This window comes from Oncorhynchus nerka, linkage group LG7 (assembly GCF_034236695.1).
Source record: "Oncorhynchus nerka isolate Pitt River linkage group LG7, Oner_Uvic_2.0, whole genome shotgun sequence".
NCBI lineage: Eukaryota > Metazoa > Chordata > Actinopteri > Salmoniformes > Salmonidae > Oncorhynchus > Oncorhynchus nerka.
The window spans coordinates 79,718,626-79,739,554 of NC_088402.1; the positions used below are offsets into that span (position 1 = coordinate 79,718,626).

At 38.5% G+C, this 20,929-nt stretch overlaps 1 protein-coding gene across 1 annotated transcript; it reads right to left on the bottom strand.

The window, feature by feature from the left end:
- Positions 1–10,917: 10,917 nt before the first annotated feature.
- LOC115132482 (homeobox protein Hox-C10a-like) lies at positions 10,918–14,854 on the bottom strand. The gene is made up of 2 exons (XM_029665167.2): positions 14,028–14,854; positions 10,918–11,232 (listed from the first exon to the last, which is right to left on the bottom strand). The coding sequence occupies exons 1-2, from the start codon at positions 14,776–14,778 to the stop codon at positions 10,952–10,954; spliced, it is 1,032 nt and encodes a 343-aa protein (XP_029521027.1). The 5' UTR covers positions 14,779–14,854; the 3' UTR covers positions 10,918–10,951.
- Positions 14,855–20,929: the final 6,075 nt, after the last annotated feature.

The window sequence follows — 20,929 nt, forward strand, 5'->3', positions numbered from 1 at the left end:
TTTTTTATCTACCCATAGAACAATCAAGGCAGGTAATTATTTCTCAAAGCTTCCCCGGCTGCTATTGGCTGCCGAAGCAACACGTGATTATATTTACCCCCCCCAAAAAATTGCACTGTGGATCAATGCGCGAGTTATCCTGGCATAGCATTGCACTAGACATGGATTATAAAATCATATTCAGATGTTTTTTCCCTGGATGCATAAGAGGTAAATTCAACAGTATTATGTTCTGACGTTGATCAAATAGCAGCAAAAATGAGTAGAATATGTGAAACTAGTCGTCAAACAGGCTGCGGTTGGCTAGTATGAAATCGTAGGCACTATTTGCTGATGTAATCAATCTCTGTCTAATGTCTACGTAGTCCAGTTTTATGCGCGAATAGACTTAGTTCAGTAGTAAAATGGATCATTAAACTCACTCTCGAACACATTAGGCTTTGAATTATTCTGCGTTTATCATTGTATAACCGTATTTATCTTTTCATTTGGAGAAAATATAGTTTACTTGATTTTATTTATGAGCAGCCTGTATAGATAATATTGTACATTCTGTCCTACTACCATTGCACCAAAATGTATATACAAGAGAAAAGTTTGCACAGACAACAAAGAAGCAGAATTGGAATACCCCCCCCCCCCCCACCCCCCAAATTATGTTTGGATAGATAGAGGACAGAGTTACTACTACGATGCTTGAAACTTGGCCAACTACAGCGGCTATATTCGACAAGTGGCAGTGCATGTTTTTATGTCCTTCAATAAATGTTTACGAGGACCATTTGATTGTTCATAAACGTGTCGTTAATAAAACTACAGTCGAGTTCCTAGCTTAACATAAAACCAACACTGGAACAGTGAGGACAGACAGCAACGACAGGGACTAAGGGATTTTTGTGCTGCAGGGGAGAAGAGATATTGGTTCAAGGAATAATCAGGCTAGAGATGTAGGCTTGCAACAAGAGGAATACACTTTCTTGTTTTGTGAGACTAATGTGGCATACACACACTGGTCTATGATCCGAGAATAAGCCTTTGTGTTGTCATATATGCCTAGAGAAGAAGTCTACGAATACTCTAATACTCTAGATAAACATATTAATCAAATCAAATTGTATTTGTCCAGTATTTTTTTTAGCAGGTGCAGCGAAATGCTTATGTTTCTCCAACAGTGCAGTAATACTTAACAAAACAAAATGTGCATTTGTTTATTCCGAATGTGCATTTGTGTATTCCGAATGTGCATTTGTTGTATTCCGAATGTGCATTTTCTCATCTCAGCCAGGTATAGGCATATATAAAAAATAAAATGCAAAATCACATTTTATTTGTCACATGCTTCGTAAACAACAGGTGTAGACTAACAGTGAAATACTTAATAAGGGTCATTTTCCAACCACGCAGAGTTAAAGATAACGATACAAAAAAGCTTGATTCAGATTAACTGCGATAACGACGACGGACTTGACTCTAAGGGATAGTGGGTAGTTAGTGGATAAAGGTTGACATTGGTGATACATGTTGCAATTCGTTGTATGCATGCTATGGTAAGATACACACTTTAATAATCACAATGTTACATTTGAGCTTTTGCAGTCTAAACGAATAACAGACAATAATGCACAATGTTGCCTCCAAAATGACAAACTAGATATAGCCTATTATCTCTAATGTAACTTTTGAATAGTAGATTTTTATTATATTCGTCAAGGGGACTATAACGATGGCCCCTTCGACTGTATCTTATTTTTTTATTTGACAACTGCTAGTGTGAAGTCATTGCGTTGGTGACCTACAAGATCAAGGGAGGTCATTCGTTTTTGCTTTAAACTGAATAAATGTATGCAAACTTACATCTCAAAATGTGATTATTTAATTATCTCACTAACTACTGCATCATTTGAACTTCCTGTAATGAAAACATGTATATGCTGTACAGCATCCTTGGATTTTGAAGTGTATTTCTCTTTCATGGCTGTTTGGTTCAAATTCAACCATGAAATATGAACACCTAATAATTATGTAACCTATAGCAGGTGTTTGTGTAGTACAGTATGGTCTTACGGTATTATGGATGGTGGTGAAGAAGGCGACTTGCAAAGTTAGGCAATGTGTCATTTTTAGGTTGTGTTATAACTTGTGTTTTAAATATTGTGACGAGTAAGCCATATATTCTTATCAATACGATGCGACTAAATATCAAGACAGGCAAATAGAAAGTATTTTGCTCAAATTAAAAAGCATAAACCTTGAGCTCACTAACGTTGAGTATTTTCTCATACACGGTTAACATTCAGGCTCAATGAGAGCACAAGCCTATTTTAACCCTAGGGGTTACCGATGATATCAACACCATGAAATCCTAAATATAGCGTATCTATTATAGCCAAGGTAATCTTTCATTAACAAAAGTCTAAAATACATCTATCTGTCATACTGTATTTCAAACCAATGCGTAATGCACGCTCTATAATTTTCCGCATAAAAGGCACAATAATATCTACTAATATTTATATGTGGTTAAGATCAGATCAGTTAAATTACAGCTGGTCGGCATTTTGCAACACGTTTTGACTGAACAGATCTTCCTCATACAACCTTGGAAAAGGGTAGGCTATTGTTTAGTGATTTAATTGATCATTTTATTAGTATAAATTACATTCATTTATTTAAACGGAGTCCCCAGAGTCAGATGAACTTGTGATTACCACTTCTATGTCTCTGTGTCCAGTATGAAGGAAGTTTAAGAGGTACTTTCACAATCCAATGCTAACTAGCGTTAGCGCAATGACTGGAAGTCTATGGGTATCTGCTAGCATGCTGGTAAGATACCCATAGAGCCAGTAGACTATCTGCACGTATATCTAAGACACAGAGCAGTTTGAGTCTTGTTCAGTATTGTTAGCCACATATGAAATTAATCTACCAATATTAATCTTGGAATTGCCTATTGAATGGAACATTCACAGGACAAATGTAATTATATCAGGAGACAAATACTAATTTGAGCATGGTTATTCCCTTATTTTTGTCATTACTTTGCTTTCTTGTTATTTATGTTTGAATGTATTTATTGTCCTAATGATTATTGATAATAAAATAAAATATCCAATGTATGTATCCTGGTTTTCATAATATTTTGTGGATACTAGGCTTATTTCCCTTTCTGTTATTGACCATACTTTGAATTCTCTGATAACTTCAGGCTATTAGCCTATTAGCGTGTTGCCTGTGTCGTGACAGCTATTGTTATGATGCTATATGTAGGCCTACTGATAGAATAAACTACGCCATAATGCAACCCCTGATTGGAAAGCCTAGTATAGAATTACTGTTCATTCATTCACTTCAAGTACATTTCATAATATGATACGCTAGAGCAATCCATATGCTGTGCGACCCAAATGCGCTCTTTCGCACGTCACCATGATCCTTTTTATTTATCGTTTGTTCTGGTTAAATCAAAAGAGCCTAACTAAATTGCCAAATATTTTGTATTTTCTCCATAGCCTACTTTATCATCCCTAACGATATTATTCTATCAAATTCCACTAATGTTGTACATGTATCTTGGACATTCAATATTAGGAAATGCTTTGAAATAATGTATTTACACTGACTGTCAACTTGTGGTTTGACATTTGTTTAGAGCAATGGCATTGGAATTCATGTCCAAATATGGTGAATTAGTTAGGGCGAGGGCTGCAGGAGATGAAAAGGTGCCGACTGTCACCGTAGACAACAGTAGTGTCCAAAGGTGCTGTCGTCTCAGTGCAGGGGTCAGACTGCAATATATTGTTAGCAGTCGGATTCCCAACTCTTCGTTCAGAAATGCTACAAGAGACGCTTATTAGAAATGCATATTTTTTTTGCGCATGCATGTTTCAGTCAATCAATAACCAAAACATAAGGCTACTGTTTACGATACATAGGCCTACTAGCTAGCCTACATAATAACGACCTTAAGTTGGTGATATAATTTCCAATAAATACGAAGGGAAACAGTAAAAACAAAGTCCCTTTCCGCTTTGTTAGTAGGCCTACTTTACGCACTAATATGTTTAAATAAAAAATCATCAGAATCCATAGAACCATATTTAATTTGAAATGCGATTAGATATAGACCTACTCCTAAATCATTTGGGAATTTTTAAACGTTTTATGTAACATTATATGGATCAACGTCATTGTTGGAAACTATGATGGCAAATGTGTGGAGCTAAAATAATATTCAAATCAGGAGGATAGTATACTGGCTAACTAGAATTTGAATCCACATTTTTCCATTAGTAAATTCTAGGTTTGAGCTGAACCCTGCAACTATGTCGCATAACCAATTAAGATTTTTCTGAATTAATTGTGAAAATATCGCATTACAGTCATCAGTTTATTCACGTGCATTACTACGTGAAGGAACCTCAAGTAAATACTTGTTTTCATAGCCTATATGATACATATATTTGAACAAGGGACATGTTGTTGTATTGTCAAAGCTAATTTGAATTGACAAATGAATAGGTCTATACAGTTCAGAATTGGCTGTTGAACTCGTACCCTCAAACATGTATGTGGAATCACCAAGGTGTCTATTTGGAAACTATTCAGGGAACATATTGTTATTCTGATAAATAACAGAAACGTAATACCGTCCAAAAACATTCACATACAGTAAGTATATGGTTAAGGCCACTTTGGAAAACAAGTGTTATAATTCATACTTTTAAGTGCTATCCTCTGGGTCCACATTGTACATTCTGTTGTATATGTTTTTTACCCAAAATAAATTAAATTCAAGGCAACAGCTAATTTAGGGAAATTAAGGATGAGGTAGGTCTATGAGTTACCCCAAATACTTCAAATAGCACAATCATCTTTAGATGCTACAAAATCTGCCATTAGGTTTTCCTTTTCATGACGCCCTTCATGACTAAATGGTTATAAAGCGTTATAACACGTCACTTAATTTAATTGGTTAATTAATAATAAACCCAGACCACTAGTAGAACAGCCAAGTGCTTCTTCCCGTGTCAGATCACAAAAGATAAGCAGAATGAACGTTTAAAGGCCCAGTGCACTCAAAAACGTGATTTCCATATATTTTACATATATTTCCACACTATGAGGTTGGAATAATACTGTGACATTTTGAAAATTATGCCCATGGCCTTTTAGTGTAAGAGCTGTTTGAAAAGATCATCTGGAATTTCAGTCTTTTTTTGGTGGGATGGAGTTTTGGCCTTCTATGGTGACATCACCATGCATCAATGAGTTAAAAGACCAATAAGAAAGATAGGTCCAAACCTCCCTGCCAATAAGAGGACATTATAAGTTTTCCTCTCCCCACTAAAGACCACTCCTAGACAGTCCTAGCAACATTCTTGCTTGAGATATTGCCCTTTGTTAAGAAGCTATTTTTGTTTATTTTTGACCATTTGAATTGAAAACAATCACACTAAGGAACTAAATTGCTACCCAGAAATAATTGTATAATGAGGTAAAAACGGCTGCATTTGAACTTGAAGGGTCTTTACTCCATACCCGAATGACATTGCTCATCCTAATATTTATATATTTCTGAATGCCATTATTTTACTTTTAGATCTGTGTGTATTGTTGTGAATTATTAGATATACTGCACTGTTGGAGCTAGAAACACAAGCATTTCCCTACACCTGCAACAACATCTGCTAAATATGTGTATGGACCAATAAAATGTGATTTGATACCAAACTAGCACATTCTGAAGAGAGATATAGCTGGTTACTGAGGTGTAGATAGCTTATTTTTTATTGCCCAAAGTTATGCAGGTGGGGTGGCAGGTAGCCTAGTGGTTAGAGCATTGGGCCAGAAAGGTAGCTGGATCGAATCCCTGAGCTGACAAGGTAAACATCTGTCATTCTGCCCCAGGACAAGGCAAACCCTCTGTTCCTCATTGTAAATAAGAATTTGTTATTAATTAAATAAATGGTTGAATGCAATCATCGTTGTAATGGTCATTAATTGTATATTTTACAAACTGCTAAACAGTATTAACAATATTTAAACCAATTCTGATGTAATCAATGTGCTTGCACTGCGTGTAGTTAAAGGTAGGTTTTTTTGAATGATCCATGTTGCATTTGAACATTTTACACAGTATAGGCATAGGCCTAATTGAACATTTTACACAGTATAGGCATAGGCCTAATTGAACATTTTACACAGTATAGGCATAGGCCTAATTGAACATTTTACACAGTATAGGCATAGGCCTAATTGAACATTTTACACAGTATAGGCATAGGCCTAATTGAACATTTTACACAGTATAGGCATAGGCCTAATTGAAAATTTTACACAGTATAGGCATAGGCCTAATTGAACATTTTACACAGTATAGGCATAGGCCTAATTGAACATTTTACACAGTATAGGCATAGGCCTAATTGAACATTTTACACAGTATAGGCATAGGCCTAATTGAACATTTTACACAGTATAGGCATAGGCCTAATTGAACATTTTACACAGTATAGGCATAGGCCTAATTGAACATTTTACACAGTATAGGCATAGGCCTAATTGAACATTTTACACAGTATAGGCATAGGCCTAATTGAACATTTTACACAGTATAGGCATAGGCCTAATTGAACGTTTTACTGCAGTGGGCTATATCAGGGTCACAGAATGTTTCTTGGCAGTCTTAAACAAATCTACTTTGAAACAAGTATACACCTCACACACATGGTTATGGGCTTAAAAAAAGAAGACACCTGTACCATGTCAGATATAGTATTCCATTTTTAGTTTGCATTCCAACATTACACTTTAAATACATCACAGAAGACTGAAAGATAACAGAAACGTATGACATAGAAAGAACGGATTTTCGGTGACTTTAAAAATCATTATGGCGCCTTTTTAAAATTATGTTTATTAATTATGAAATTATGAAAAGTATTGCCTATAGTGACTGTATAGTGTATTATCTCCTCATAACTCTGATAATATTCGACAATTCATCAAATGAACAACGCATGGACACACACACACACACACACACACACACACACACACACACACACACACACACACACACACACACACACACACACACACACACACACACACACTAAGGTTACTAGGCTACTTGCCACTGTGATGCACCATTTCGTTTCAGAATATAGGCCCGCCGCAAATGCTTGAATCCGGTACGAGATACCTCTGGTTATGCCTATTCAGATAGCAGTAATCATGCACACATTTTGTTTTGCCATCACACAACAATCAGTGCTAGCCGCTCTCACACGATCCAGCCTTACATCAGCCAGCATTAGGCCTACACATACCCAGACACACGGATGGTTGTGACAATGAGTTAGCCTTCATTAATAGTTAACAACTAGTACTTCCCTAGCCGCTCACAGACAGAGATACAGGCCTAGTGGACTGTAAAGACATGTAACAAATACCTCCATTAGCCTAGCTATTCCCTTATTTTCTTCTTCCGTGCTCCACCTGTTTTAGAATTTGAAATGGGTTAATCAAATGCCACTGTGCAGTTGCTGACAGCATGCTATTTTCTATTGAAATTGCTATTAATTTGAGAAATAATAACTTGTGGACAAAAGAGGCAAAAGTATTATCCATGTAACGAGAACCTTTATTTTATTTTAAAAAGTTGCTACATACGTGCGTAATGGCTGTGCGTAATTGTGCCTTAGTGCGTAATTGTACACTAGCGCGAATTACGCACGTCTCAGTGTGTAAGCACTGTGTGTTTCCTGTGGGTGCTATTTGGAGTGGTGTAAACTCTTTGTCAGTGATGCATTCCAGGGGCAGACGCCTATTCACTAAACTGAATGAAAATGACTTTGGATTCCAGACGGTCCCTGCTAGTCTGCTGTGATGATGGGGGGTTGAGAAAACAACAAGACAAAATCGCGAAAGAAAATATAAACACATGCTCTCCCAGAGAGGGGGACTGTGCCATGTAAAAAAGTTATTGGCTAAACATGAAATCATTTCAACATGAAATCATTTTGTTGTGTATTATGAATACAACACACAGATGATATTCCAAATAAAATGGTTAACACATGTTTCTCGGCCACGTCTTGTCATTTGGGTCATGCGAATGAAATCAGTTAAATTATTACCACAAACATTTCAAATTAAATTAAATTAAATTAAATCAACCTATATGGCCCAACATTCCAATGCTGATAACTTGACATAACCTAGTTAACTACATGAATGATTCATAAAGAATAATAACATAACAATTGCGAAACACAATTTGCCCACAAATGCACAAATGAAATAGGAACAGGACATAATACATAAATAAATATTATGTAATATACCCAGCGTTTTTCATCTATAGGCTAATCTACCCAATTCCTTTCCATTGAATTAACATTTTGTAAATTATTAGATTTTTTTTATTCACGACTTCTTCCTCTGGACGCATTATAGTCTAAATCCAGTCTATGACCAAGTTTCTTGAATCAGAACATGTTTTGTCTTTTGAGAAAGTTGAGGAAAGTTGGCGCAGGTAACCTAGTGGTTAGAGCGTTGTACTAGTAACCGAAAGGTTGCTAGATCGAATCCCCGAGCTGACAAGGTAAAAATCAGTCCTTCTGCCCCTGAACAGGCAGTTAACCCACCGTTCCTAGGCCATCATTGAAAATAAGAATTTGTTCTTAACTGAGTTGCCTAGTTAAATACCATAAAAAAGTAATGGTAAACATATTATGACGATGGAGTCATTTCCCCTTGATTTAAACAGGTGGCAAATGCGTTACAGGTCAGCAAAACCTACGGGATATTCAAACACACACACAGTGCCACAATCAGAAAAATACTGGACTATGTGTACCAACGAAAACTTATATTCAGAAGAAGATCAAAGAGCCCACATGAATACAACATACATTGTTTCCAGCTTTAAGATCAATAATATTTTACACATTTTAGAAAAAAGAAAACTAAATTAGGTCAACATTTGGCTGGCTGGCCTGATAGCCATGTGATCTTTAGATGGTGGCCGACCAAGCTAAGCCTGTAAAGGACATTCCCATCATTTCATGGTCTAGAAACCAAAACCCAACCTAAACCAAAATCAGGGGAAACCTAACCAAAAACCAGGAACAAAATGACAAGGCAACAATAGCGGTCTAACGTCTACCCCATGTCGTTTACAACTCATTCTCCATCTGAGAAGCTAGAGTACTTTTTACAGCCCGCCACAAACATGAGAGCCGGGGAGAAAAAGTGTCCGTCCCGGCTATTAAAGCTCCAGTTCATTTACAATGCCATTTGTGATGATTTCAGTCAGAGCCTAGGGTGTAATTTAAAGGAAAGTGTCGCCCTTGATGAAGACGAACTGACGTAATCAAGGCAGTTTCTTGTTGCGGAGCCAGGAAGCGAATCCCAACAACATGAAACTACCTAAACCACGCTTCAGCTGCGCGAGACGTGGTGTTCCAACCGGAAGGGAAACGAAATAAACAGCAAAAATATTCAAAGTAAGAATTTTATTGTATGTCTACAATAACATGGCTATTACCCGAATGATATTCTTGCCTCTCTCATGCTATCCTAAATAGGCTTATCGTGTAAACTATTAATATAAGAATAATACATGGTGTGTAAAAAGGCCGAACCAATAAAAGGGAAAGCTCGTTAGACAAAATGCTGAAGAACATCAGAATATGTCATAAACTGTTCTAACGTCTCCAGAAATGGCAATCATGTAGACATAAAAGACAAGACCAGTAGCAGCAATAACAAGAACTGTCAACCAAGCGCCTTTGGCTGAGCAACCGGCAGACATAGGCTACTCATCTCAAAATAACAGCAGAATAAATATCTATTTGTGTCCTACCTTGCATTTCCTCACACACCCTCTGTCGTCGTGGTCCTCATTTATCCATGCTGTCCTTGTTGTCGTTGTAATTGTTGTTGATAATCATCCATCTGTTTCCTTTCTTGCTGAGATGCAGTATCCACAATAGAAGGCTGCAGCTTGCCTCCATAGCAAAGGGAACCCCCCGAGCGCATTCGTTCTATCCAGTAGGCATAGCAGACCCTCTCCTATGTGTAGAGTAGCCTGTCCCTCCTCTCCTCCACACACCTTTAAACGATGCATCTTAACTGCAGCAGCCAGCTAGCACATTATATTTGCAGATCATAAAATCCACCCCTAGCTGTGCGCTTCTACCACGAGACGATTCTGACGTTATAATTTTATGACCTTGACTTACTGTGCTCACCTGGATAATAATGAAATCAACGTAATGGTCTCTCTCTTCTATTAAAACGGCCATGATCTTCCCAATTTCTCTTATCCACAGCCTCTCTCTCATTCCCTCTCTTTCTCTCTCTCTCTCTTAACATAGTGCCAAATTGATAATAAGGGGAAGGACAAACTATATTTTCTATAGGAATAATCAACCGGACAAATATGACGCGAGCAACAATGTGGATGCAAAAAGTCCAGTGCAAGAATAGCCTATGACACATAGCAGCAGAAAACTAAAGGCAAACACGATGAAGCTCGGGAGTAAGAGGACATTGCTCGAGAACAAACAAAACAAAGTATTTTTTCATTCCAGCAGTTCTAAGCTGCTTGAGTGTTGGTGTTCATTACAGGCCTTCACTTATATGTTTGCTTTACAGAACAATGGAAACGAGACCGCTATTTAATGTTCATGTGTTGAAAGGCAAACTCAAGTGCTGTGAAGTCCTTCCTTCATAAAGTCGTGTACTCTTGGGTATCGTTGAAATATTGTCATTGTATGACGGAATACTGTGTGTGTGTGTGTGTGTGTGTGTGTGTGTGTGTGTGTGTGTGTGTGTGTGTGTGTGTGTGTGTGTGTGTGTGTGTGTGTGTGTGTGTGTGTGTGTGTGTGTGTGTGTGTGTGTGTGTGTGTGTAAATGGAAGGGTTTTATAGATAATATCATTTCAGGTGAAGTTGTAGGCCGCCATAAGATGATCCCGACCCCGACTTTCACTATTGAGTTTCTTGAGCTTCATCCTTCGGTTCTGGAACCAGATCTTTACCTGTCTATCGGTCAGATCGATACTCTTACTGATCTCCAGACGGCGCTCGCGAGACAGATACATGTTAAACAAGAACTCCTTTTCCAGCTCGAGCGTCTGATGCTTCGTGTACGGGCATCTCTTCTTCCGTCCAGTTTTGGCTTTTAACCAGTTTCCTGGAGCATTTTCCAATGTAAAATCATCTGTAGACATAAAAACATGGAAAAGGTGAGCATAGGCCTACTGAAGGTCTACTTCCATGTTCAAGACAGACTATATCAGAAATACTGCATTCCAATTGGTCTGCGTCAGGTCTGCACTGCCGCACCGCAATGTCTGGACGGTCTCTGCCAGTCTTTATCTCAAACGCACATTCAAGTTCTTGAGCTTGAATCAAATGTCCACGCTCTTTAAATACACGGGTTTAATAAGTACCTATTTTTTACTTTCTTGGAACGCTTGGAACGAAAATACAAATAGTTTAAATTGAAACATAATTTAGGCCTATTTATTTTGACGGGATTCTACAGTGTCCCTGTGCTATAGGCCTACAGACAATATACAAGCCCAGACACCATGTAGCCTTTATGTGCTATAGGCCTACAGACAATATACAAGCCCAGACACCATGTAGCCTTTATGTGCTATAGGCCTACAGACAATATACAAGCCCAGACACCATGTAGCCTTTATGTGGTTTGAGGCTATAGGGGAACTATACAAGCCCAGACACCATATAACCTTTATGTGGTTTGAGGCTATAGGGGAACTATACAAGCCCAGACACCATATAGCCTTTATGTGGTTTGAGCATATAGGGGAACTATACAAGCCCAGACACCATGTAGCCTTTATGTGGTTTGAGGCTATAGGGGAACTATACAAGCCCAGACACCATATAACCTTTATGTGGTTTGAGGCTATAGGGGAACTATACAAGCCCAGACACCATATAGCCTTTATGTGGTTTGAGCCTATAGGGGAACTATACAAGCCCAGACACCATATAGCCTTTATGTGGTTTGAGGCTATAGGGGAACTATACAAGCCCAGCCACCATATAGCCTTTATGTGGTTTGAGGCTATAGGGGAACTATACAAGCCCAGACACCATGTAGCCTTTATGTGGTTTGAGGCTATAGGGGAAATATACAAGCCCAGACACCATATAGCCTTTATGTGGTTTGAGGCTATAGGGGAACTATACAAGCCCAGACACCATATAGCCTTTATGTGGTTTGAGGCTATAGGGGAACTATACAAGCCCAGACACCATGTAGCCTTTATGTGGTTTGAGGCTATAGGGGAACTATACAAGCCCAGACACCATATAGCCTTTATGTGGTTTGAGGCTATAGGGGAACTATACAAGCCCAGACACCATATAGCCTTTATGTGGTTTGAGGCTATAGGGGAACTATACAAGCCCAGACACCATATAGCTTTTATGTGGTTTGAGGCTATAGGGGGACTATACAAGCCCAGACACCATATAGCCTTTATGTGGTTTGAGGCTATAGGGGAACTATACAAGCCCAGACACCATATAGCCTTTATGTGGTTTGAGGCTATAGGGCAACTATACAAGCCCAGACACCATATAGTCTTTATGTGGTTTGAGGCTATAGGGGAACTATACAAGCCCAGACACCATGTAACCTTTATGTGGTTTGAGGCTATAGGGGAACTATACAAGCCCAGCCACCATATAACCTTTATGTGGTTTGAGGCTATAGGGGAACTATACAAGCCCAGCCACCATATAACCTTTATGTGGTTTGAGGCTATAGGGGAACTATACAAGCCCAGACACCATATAACCTTTATGTGGTTTGAGGCTATACGGACACGCAAATTAGATTGGAAATAGTTTAATAATTAATTACGCATATTCCATATTTCAGGGTACATGGATAACATGTTTGTTAGACCAACTCTTCGATTGCCTATTAAATGCCCAACCTTTTTAAACGATTGATGAAATTAATTCAAACAAAAGAGGAGAATATAAGAAGGGCATCTCTGGATCATCAACGGTCTTATTTCGCTCCTAAAAGACGACGCAAAGGGAATAATATAGGGTTAATGAATAGTCCATAATACCAAAAGGAAGGCTACATTGTAGCGGTTAAAATAACCGGATGTGTGGCGCATTTAACCTACAAATAGCGGTACCGGAAAATATGTAGTCGACACTGTTGAGAAAACAAACAATGGATATTTTTTTAAGCAGTGTAGCAGCATAGATTAGTCAAATTTCAACTGGAATGTTATGGGGACTATAATGATGGTTGCATTTTAATGGTTGTTTTGTTGAATGTTAGTTGTATAATCATAATAATTATAATAATAATACATTGAACATTCGTTAACAATATATATATATATTCACCATTTGTGTTTATTTGTATACGCTATCTATCCACCATAATAATTAAAATGCCGTTTAAGCTTTTTCTCAATCAAAGATCTCATGTAAGGAAAGTAGTATTACCTCTCCATGTTTATGAATGTTATTTCAGTCTAAAAAGTCAATCGCAGGCCTACACTGTTTTACCAAAAACAGTAATTATGGAAATTGAGTCGTGTGTGTGTGTGTCTGTCTGGTCTATCTGTTTTACGGTGCACGCGCGTTATGAGTGTGTGATCTTGTTAATTTCAATGATAACTGCCCAACTCACCTTCGCACATTAAATAGAAAGGTGATAAGTGCCGTCGCCACAGTAACCCCTGCTAGGCCAGACCGTGAAATGCCTGTTCAGAATGTCTCCGATATATACATAGTGTAGATATACTGTAGCAAACCAACAATATAAAAACGTAAACACTGAATGACATGCATGCAGAGGATATTTTAGTATGCTCTCTAGCAGAGGCTTTATTGTAGGATTGCACTGTGTGTACATTGCACTGTGTGTGCGCGCGCGCGTGCGTGTGCGTGAGAGAGAGAGAAGGAGAGAAGGAGAGAGAGAGTGGGGGTGGGAGCTTTCTGGATTACCTTTCAATTCGTCAGAGTTATCAGAACAACTGTCAGTCTTTGCACTCTCTTCTTTCTTGCGCTTTCGCTGTTCTTCCTCTTCGATGCCTGTTTCCTCGCTAACTTTCTCCTGCGTAGATTTGTTAACCGTTGATTCTCTTGGTGATTCAACAGATGTCGTCACCGGGGCCAAAGACGCAAACCCTGTCCCGAACTGCTCCTCTCGCTGTCCCCTGCTCTCTCCTGGGTATACCCGTCTTACTCCTCCATAACATTCGGACACCTCCGAGACAGCGGTTTGGTCCGTCTGGCTGCTGCTATTGTTCCCAAGCCGAATGTAAGTAGCCGACTCTGTATTGTCCGTATTAGCCCTGCTGCTACTGTCACCCTGATACAGACAACAGAACGCCTCCTTTTTGACGTTGTCGATTGGAAACGAACACGGTTGTAAACTGGACTGGGCAACAGGTTGCTCGTCACTGTTAGTTTTAGAAACAGAGGTCCAAGTGCCCAGTTGGGATGACAGGTAAAGCGCATCTTGGTAGGAGCCGAGAGGGTGGCTACTCGGAGGAACCTCGTCTTTTTTGGGAAGGGGCGATCCAACTACTCCAAAATGTCTCATCATTGAGCATCCATACTCAGATGCAGCCGAGTGGATGTACATTCCTGGGTTGCTGCCGGAGAAGCCCTCGCCTCTATAGGAAGAAGATGATCCTCCCATCAAAGAATCCATCAGGAAATGACTGGCAACAATGTTATCCTGGCATGACATTATTTTTTATTGTTGGTTTTGTTGGTGTCTTTTGCGTTCCTGTGGTAACGGTTTTTCTCGGGGAGAATAAGGACAGTAGGACACTGACAACTTTTTGGAGCCAAAAATATCAGCAACATAATTATGGATTCTTGGAGCTCCATGTCATGTGATTTTCAGACCAATAGCGGCGTGGAAGTGGCATTGACGCTCCAGACTAAGGTGACGTCAGCGCGGTCAAGTTGTTAAGCAAAGTGATTTTTGCACGGTGAACGGGCGCCACCTAGCGGAGAGATTTAGGGGGAAAAGCCACGGGAGGAAGGAACAAAGGGGTCGAGAAAATACTTTGCAATCAGTTACGTGGTTATAGCCGAAATGAAATATAGTTCAATAAGTAATCGTTAAGGCTAACATAAAAACAAGGCTAACATAAAAACAAGACCGCGCAAATAATTCGATAAATATGATTATTTATTGGATGTCGCTGCAAATGCCACTATAGGAAAGTCACTTCGTTCTGGTTTTCGTCAATACATTAAGACAATCCAATGGACGTACATATTATCAGCCCCACTCTCGGGTAGGCCTAGACTTGTTAGGCAAACTGATTTTCATAAGAGGTAGACTTTGCATTAAGCTAACCTATACAATCAAATAACTGTAGCTAGTCGTTGTTGCATCAGCAGTTGCACAAGAACGTTTGTTCGATTAAAATCTATTTAAAATGTTAACCAATGTGAGTATTCCAAAGTGTATTTTTGTCATTAATTACTTTAGCAGCCCTGTTTTTCTAGAGCATTTTACGGTAGTGCTATTCCTTGTATGTGTACTCTTAGAAGTCCTAGTAACGCCTAAGCATATTTAGGTGTTTTTTTAATCACCAAAAGCTAGAACATTCAATTAAATATGGCCTCTATGATCCATCTACAATAGATCATGAGTCTATAAAGAATGGTTGGTGGCAAAATCCTTTTCTTTACGTTTAAAATGATATCAAGGATTATTATAGTTCTGGCGTTTCTTTTCCACTCCAACTCGTGTGTAATTCGTGTGTAATATGTCATTCATATAAATGCAGGCGTGATATCAAACTGAGGGAGAAACATTTATGCCACGTGTAAATTGTTTATTGAAGACAAAGGACCAGAACTTTTCTAGACAAATATCAAGTGTAATTTCATGTGTACATGTAGACTATTAAGCAGACATTTGTGTAGTTTTTTTTTTTCAAATTTAGTACTAATTGAAGCTTCGACTCAGACATTCTTAAATCCATTGCGAATATATATGTTGTTACATATATACTATATTCTATAGTTTATACCCATTCTTAGAAAAAACACATCTGGATAGAACCAAAAACGGTTCTATGCTTGCTTCATATATGGCACCCCTTAAGGTTCAATATATAATCGAAATTGGGTTCCCAAAGGTTCTATATCGATTAATCCCATTAAAGAACCCAAATGGAACCCAAAGGTTCTATGTGGAACCAGTTTTGGTTCAGTGAAGAAGAAGCCATTGGGTTCTGATCAAAGAACCCTACTAAAGGGTTCTGTATAGAACCTTTAGGGGTGCCATATATGAAGCAATATAACCTTTTTGCTTCTACCCAGAACACTTTTTCACAAAGTTGTACGGTACATTCTATAGTTTCCCCATGAAAATAACATTCTAGCATTTAAAACGTTGCATAAAGATAATCTGGTTTTCCAGTAAGGGCTCTAGTTCATGTTTTCTGATATTGATAAACAAAGGCGAAAGTAACATTTTATTTTGAATTCATGTTTTAAAAAATTCCTATTCACATATTGTTTTGAAGTTAAAATGTAAGAGGACGAGTATAAAAATCCTATATGCTGGATGGTTTGCATGTTAATAGATGATTGTGTTTCCTTATTTTGAATCACCTTCACAGTGTGAGTCAACACCAGAATCAAAAAGATGCGCATAGTTTTTTCAGCCGAAGGCCTATGAAAATGTCTATCCATAAGGCATATGTCTAGTGTTTTGTTGTTTTATACTCGAATATATATCCTCAACACGATGGATATTCCCGTTACTAAGGTAATACAGTGACATCGACAAACAGTAGGCTACCAGGTTTAGCAACTACTGCCAAACAATGCAGGGCCCCTTGTGTGTTGAGTGTTGTTATTGCTCGTGTGTTGGCTATTTATAATGACAGGGGCAATCCAACCTCTTTTAAAAAAATGTAATTTCATCACGAGCAATGATAAATAGGGATTATCAGACTTTGCCCGTCTTGTATTCTAAACTGATGCAAAAATGTAACAATGGTTACTAGGCCTATGTCTCATTTGAATTGGAACGTTGACTGAAACGTGTCCGTGAATTTCGAGGTTGTTTAAGTCTGGCCCATCGGCCCACGACTTCTTCTGTTCCTTAAGTCTAATTCAGATAACACCAGAGCAATTTCAGTTGCATAGAAAAAAGTTAAAACGAACCGGATGAAAAAGGTTTAAGCATATTGACAATTAGAGACGCTTTGATTAATTTCGAAGCAAGTAACAAATAGTCTAGCTAATAGCCTAACAGAAATTGATGTACATTATTCATGTTTATGTATATTGAATGGTGGGATGCCAAGGCCATTTTCACCTAAAATAAATCATATTAGCTAAATGCTGTGGCCTATTTCAAATAGGAAGATTATGCTAATACATATAGGCTGTGGAGAATGCTGATATTTCTCCACCAACCACTAAACGCTAGGAGTAATACCAGACTGTTTTGATTGGTTTTCTCACCTGTCCATCATTTCACCATCTTGTTAGAAATGGAATCCAGGGGTCTCTTCAATCAGATCCGCTTTAGCCAACATCTGTATTGGGGTTGTTTTGGCGTTGTCCGAGGTGGAACTGCGTTAGAGCTATCAAATCCACAAGCGGCTCCTGGCAAATCCATGCGGCCTTGTTTACAAGATGGAACCCTGGAACGTGAGATGTAATCTACACCTCCATTAGGATGATAGAAACCTTCATTATTTCGTTTAATGAATTTAAATTTGAGCGTCATTATTTCTATAACGCCTACACTTTCTCATTCTGAACTTCTAGCGCGAGTGAGGTGGGTGTGTTTTCGGTACAATGATCACAAGAGCAGCTGCTCACCGTTTTGACAGCTCCAACGCAGCTACACCTCCAAAACCACCAAAACATCTGCTATGCAGGTGTCTGCTATCACCGGTTAGCGCTTGATCTGATTGAATCTATGCCTCACAGTCTTCCATTCTAAAGCTAGAATTCAATATTTGTATTCATATGTCTCAGAATATGTTAACAAAATCTAACACTGAAATTTACAATAAAAAGTATATTTTTGTCCATGTATGCTCTTCAATGGCATGTAGCCTGTAGGCTGAACGCTATTTTTGTGTGTCCTGATTTCGTTCTGAACATTACCCACACACAAGCAACTACATGTAAACAATGTTTATTTTTTAGAGTAAGTTTAGTGCACCAACATAGTATAATTGTACACATGTATGGAATAAAAGGGATATTATGTTTATGATCTTACAATTTCCATTAAAACCACTTTTCTTGTTTTCACATACATGGAACCTGGGGTATGACTATAGAGACCTCGAGGACTCATCTTTGAATCTCGAATCTCCATTTTGAAGTAGTCCATTTTCTTCATGACTATTTCTTATCCCTCCTGATGACCCAGTTGGACATGACTCCAACAGGGAGCCCATGCTGATATGGCCTTTTGGCCACTAGAGGCCTCTATCATTCTCTATGGGTATGGCATTATATTATATTCTATAAAATGAAAAAGTATTCTCAAATGGGTTTTTATTGTTTTGTGATAGAGAGATAATGTTAAATGTTGCTGTAATGTCACCTTTAGGAGGCTATTAAGTTTGCAAACTGAAACCAGCATCCTGAAATCACGACATTCATGTGTGTAATACCGATGTCATAACCTTGAGTGAAAATGCTGAATGCGTGTGTGTGAGTTGTACCTTACTCTATCTACCTCGACATTTTGGCGTTTGAAGAACATTGGAACACGTCTAATTCTGACGTGAGATGTACGCACGTATATATAGGCCTATATAGGCCTACTTAAGCGCACACACAGACGTAGGGGTACGTTTAATTTGCTCGTAGGTATGTCCTTTCCATTCGTTATATTACTAAATAGTTGTTGATTTGTATTTAATATAAAATAAGCAGATGCACATTCATGTTTTACGTCTTTAAAATGTATTCAGTCTACTAATATATTTACCATCATGCCGAGTAAAGAAAACAGACAGGCTACCCACATTCAGGATTACGCATAAACCGCTCATCCCCTTCCCATGTGGCGCATATAGAGACCGAGGGACGCCAAAACTAGTTTGCATTGCAGGCCGCCATGACCACCATGATATATCTTTCCAATTTGATGTAACGGGGTTGAGCTCCTTGCAAGCAGACGTCCACACCCTGTGAATGTGGGAATGTATGGCTGAGGCATGTAGCTTCTTAAAGACAATTATAAATCAAAGGTGGTAATCGGAAAGCACACATTGATATTACATTACATTCCAATATGGTTACGACCACACAAGGGACCGCAGGTTAGTTTCTTCGACGTAGGCTACTGTATATCTACAGCTTTGGGCTTTCATCACATAGGGGGAAGGTAAGCCACCTATGTACGTATAAGCGTATGTACATTGGAAATCACTATGGCGAGAACTCATTGCAAAACAATTTGTATCAAAATTGACATTTTCCATTTTTGATGTAATCTATTTTTTGGTTGTAAGCACCCGTTAATTTGTTTATGCAAGAGGATATATGTTGAGTGCGTTATCTCCCTTCACGTAAGAACTCATTGCAGAATTATTTTCAAAATCTAGGCCTTTGACAAGTTACACTCTGAGGAACTTGATAGCGCGGGCTTGTGCTTTCAAAACACTGCGCTCCTATTATAAACCACGTTTATTTTTATGTATTTTTTTATTTAACCTTTATTTAACTAGTCCTGACATAGCACCTGACTAAAATGTGGAGAAAATGATTGAGCACAAACATAATTTCAAGAAATCCACCTTTAATTACAACGACACGTATTTTAGACAGTGTATTTATCCTTTCCAACTGAAAACATGTATGGATAAGATAAAGGAATGTTAAAAACATCAAAGAAATGAAATAGTCCTTCAGTACTCACAAAACACATAAACCATAACAATGACACATACATGGAGTCAAAAACACATACATTCTAATTATTTGATCGGTGCCTAAAATGCCATACAATCCATTCAAATAACCATTAGCTACTATCACTTCGAAAAGAGTCATTAAAGATTTCGCTATTTGTTAGGTTAGTTCCTTTTCACCATTATTGAATCACCTGCCATGTACTTGCTCTTACGAAATGCCATTCTCCAGGCCGTCTCATTGCGTTCGTCTGTGACAGACCCGCCATTTTCCTTCCTAATAGCCAAGCGCACAACGGGATCAGCTCAACTGAACCAACCCCCGGCTGCATAGTATCCTTTCTCTCGTCGTTTCTCAGGACCAATCACGATCATCACATTAAAACTATAAGACAACCAAAACAAAATAAAATGTAATTCAATATCGAAGATTTACATGTAGGCCTACATTTTAATGACGTATGAATAAAAGCATCCATCAAAAGAATAACATGATGTTTCTAGTGTCCTATAACTTTATAAAGCCTATTGAAGGAAAGGAAACAAAACAATGCTCTCCCATTGTGCGACCAACACATTCCGGGGTGAATTCTGGCCCCCTGTGGTTGATAGGCAATTTGAGGAGCCTCGAGCCTCTGCAGTTAGAGGACGGTGAATATGTGTGGCAAAGAAATCCAAATGACCGACGTCATCGTCCCAGGGCCAAGGTTGGTGGGTGTGACAAGTGAAGTCTTCTCGCCTTGATCTCTGCCTTCTAGCATCTCCCTCCCCATCTCCTGTCACAAACAACATCCCCCTCTTCCGCCCTCAGCTTCATTCTGGAGGGTGACTGGGTAGTGTGTTACATAGAAAAAACACACACGCACAGAGAGAGAGAGAGAGAGAGAGAGAGAGAGAGAGAGAGAGAGAGAGAGAGAGAGAGAGAGATAACAAAATTGAATGGAATTCTGCATCCTTCTCAAAGAAGAACATAACCCAAATGCA

Bases quoted from the DNA above. Each gene is read 5' to 3' on its own strand.
- LOC115132482 (XM_029665167.2), bottom strand. From the start codon at position 14,778: ATGTCATGCCAGGATAACATTGTTGCCAGTCATTTCCTGATGGATTCT. The intron at 11,233-14,027 runs GTAATCCAGAAA...TTATGTCTACAG, and splicing joins TAACTCTGACGAATTGAAAG to ATGATTTTACATTGGAAAAT.